Genomic DNA, 2,500 nt, shown 5'->3' with positions numbered 1-2,500 from the left:
CTATAAAATTACCACCTTGATCTTTATCATCTCCTAAAAAGTCATCAAAAAAGTTGAAAGCATCAAAATGATCATCATGGTGATTATCCTCCTCATCATGATGTTCATTCGAATTTTTTTCCCCATCTTGTAAATTATTATCATTAAATCCATTCGTGGTATCATTATTATTATTATTATTATTATTATTATTCGATGTGTCGTGGGAAAGCATTCTTTTATTATTTTTTTTAAAAAAGTCTACAATATATTTATTCGAATGCACATATTTTTTCCCATTGTACTCAATAAATGATGCTATTTTACATATATTGTCTTCTTCTATTTCACTTTTTAATATAAAAAAGCTATAACTACCTAAATCTAATGAATGGAATGTATAATTATAAAACTCATATTCCACAACATCATCTGATGGTTTTAATATAGCTTCTTCATCTTCTAAATTTAATTCTGTTCTCCATTTACCACTATGTATATAATCAAAGTCGAAATGTTTATAATATTCGTCATTAGGTGTCATTTGATTCATACTTGCAGATAATATTTCCTTATTTGATTTTGTTTTTTTATATTTTACTAAATAATAATTTGAAAAATATTTTATTAATATATCCCATATATGTTCATCATTCATAATTTTTCCTAAATCTAATGGATTACAATTATATACACATGATAGATTATAATATATAAAATTGATCATAAAGTTTTTAAAATATAAATCATAAATTCCATCTAATGATATGATTTTCTCTACACATTTATGAACAGATGGTATATTTGCGCAAACACTATTAATTAGATATATAAATATATTTGGATTATTTTGCATAACTTCTTTTTTATTTTCTGGTAAATATTTATAAAAATATTTTATGGTTCCTTCATAATATTTAGATGTATATTTACTATAACAATGTACAATTCTTTCTATATATTTTACTTTATTTAAAGTATTATATAATTCTACAAATTTTTTATTATATATACTATTATCTTTATTTAATCCTATCCATGTTACATACGAGTTATTCTTATGACTAATGGTTAGCGCACTTGGTGATATATAAGAACCTAAAATATATTCGACATCGGTTAATTTTATGTTATATAATAGGTATTCATAGTTAGAATAATATATAGAAGTATTTTGTATATTAAAATTTAGAGAACTTAAACTATATGGAATTTTCTTATTAAAAGGATTAAATAATGGATGTATATTATCTGTAATAATAAATTGATTATGGAATCCTAATTTAGTACATAAGCCTGATAATACTTTTAGTAGAGAATAATCATATTTATTCATAATAGTATGAACACTTGAATGAATTCTACATACTGAATCATCAATAATTTTTTTGGTTAAGCTTAAACCATTTATATCTTTTAAATTTAATAAGATTGGAACATCATTTGAATGTTTTAATAGATCTTCAGAAACTGATAAATCGAAAGCAATATGATAGGTATCTAAATAATTTTTCACAGAATTACTTTTTATACATTTTATTATTTCACGTTTATTACTATATAAAAAATGAGCACACACAAATTCTATATTAACTAGCTCTTTACCAACGGATAATCCATTAATTTTTATATGTGGAGTTTCAAATTTATGACTACATATATTATTAAAAACGTGTTTATCTAATATGGATGTTTTTTCTGTACATAATGATTTTAATTTTAATGACCAAAAGGATTTCACTGAATTAAAACTTTCTAAACTTTCACAATAGTTACTATATCTAGCACTTTCTTCAATATCCCTTACACCATTATATTTGTCATAAACATCTGATAATTTAGGTGCATCAAAAGTAAAATCACATTCGTTATAATTAATAAATGTGCTATATACTTTTAATACGTTAAGAAAAAAGTAAACACCAATTAAATAATATACCATACATTTATCATATATCATGGTGAACAACAAAAAAAATTAATCATATATAAGAAAATAAACATATAAAATAAATATATATATATGTATATATATATATATATATATATATATATTTCTGTTAAGAACACTTTTCTCTTTTTAAAAGGAAAGGAAAACAAATTATGAACATAACAAAATTGCTTATTTTATTTTATATATATATATATATATATATATATACATATATACTGCTACCATTTTATTATTACATAAATATATTATATATAAATATATTATATATAAATATATTTTTTATTTATTTAAAATAACATAAAAAACTTTTTTTAAAAGAAAAATTTTATCATTCCTTTTTCTTTTATTTATTTTATAATTCACCCCGCAAATACAATTTAAAATCACAAACAAAAAAAAAATAAAAATAAAACAAACTAAACACAATATAAAACATCAAGGGGTGTACAAAAAAGATGAACAGGGAAATATAAAAAATGAAAAACAAAAAAAAAAAAAAAAAAAAAAAAAAAAAAAAATTAATAAAATAAAATTTTTCAAAATATAAAAAAAAAAAAAAAAAAAAAA

General features: G+C 20.1%; 1 protein-coding gene across 1 annotated transcript in view; it reads right to left on the bottom strand.

Annotated features, from left to right (window-relative positions):
- The window catches only part of PRSY57_1319000 (rhoptry protein 2, putative), a gene marked incomplete at both ends in the record, with an annotated part of 3,765 nt that extends 1,844 nt beyond the window's left edge, over positions 1–1,921 (bottom strand). The window contains one exon of the mRNA XM_012909126.2: positions 1–1,921. This exon is cut by the window's left edge and continues 1,844 nt beyond it. Coding sequence (XP_012764580.2) covers positions 1–1,921 — 1,921 coding nt within the window.
- Between the last annotated feature and the right edge of the window lie 579 nt (positions 1,922–2,500).

This window comes from Plasmodium reichenowi, chromosome 13 (genome assembly GCF_001601855.1).
Source record: "Plasmodium reichenowi strain SY57 chromosome 13, whole genome shotgun sequence".
Taxonomy (NCBI): domain Eukaryota; phylum Apicomplexa; class Aconoidasida; order Haemosporida; family Plasmodiidae; genus Plasmodium; species Plasmodium reichenowi.
The sequence above is the reverse complement of the archived record's forward strand: the minus strand, read 5'-3'. Positions and strand labels throughout refer to the sequence as shown.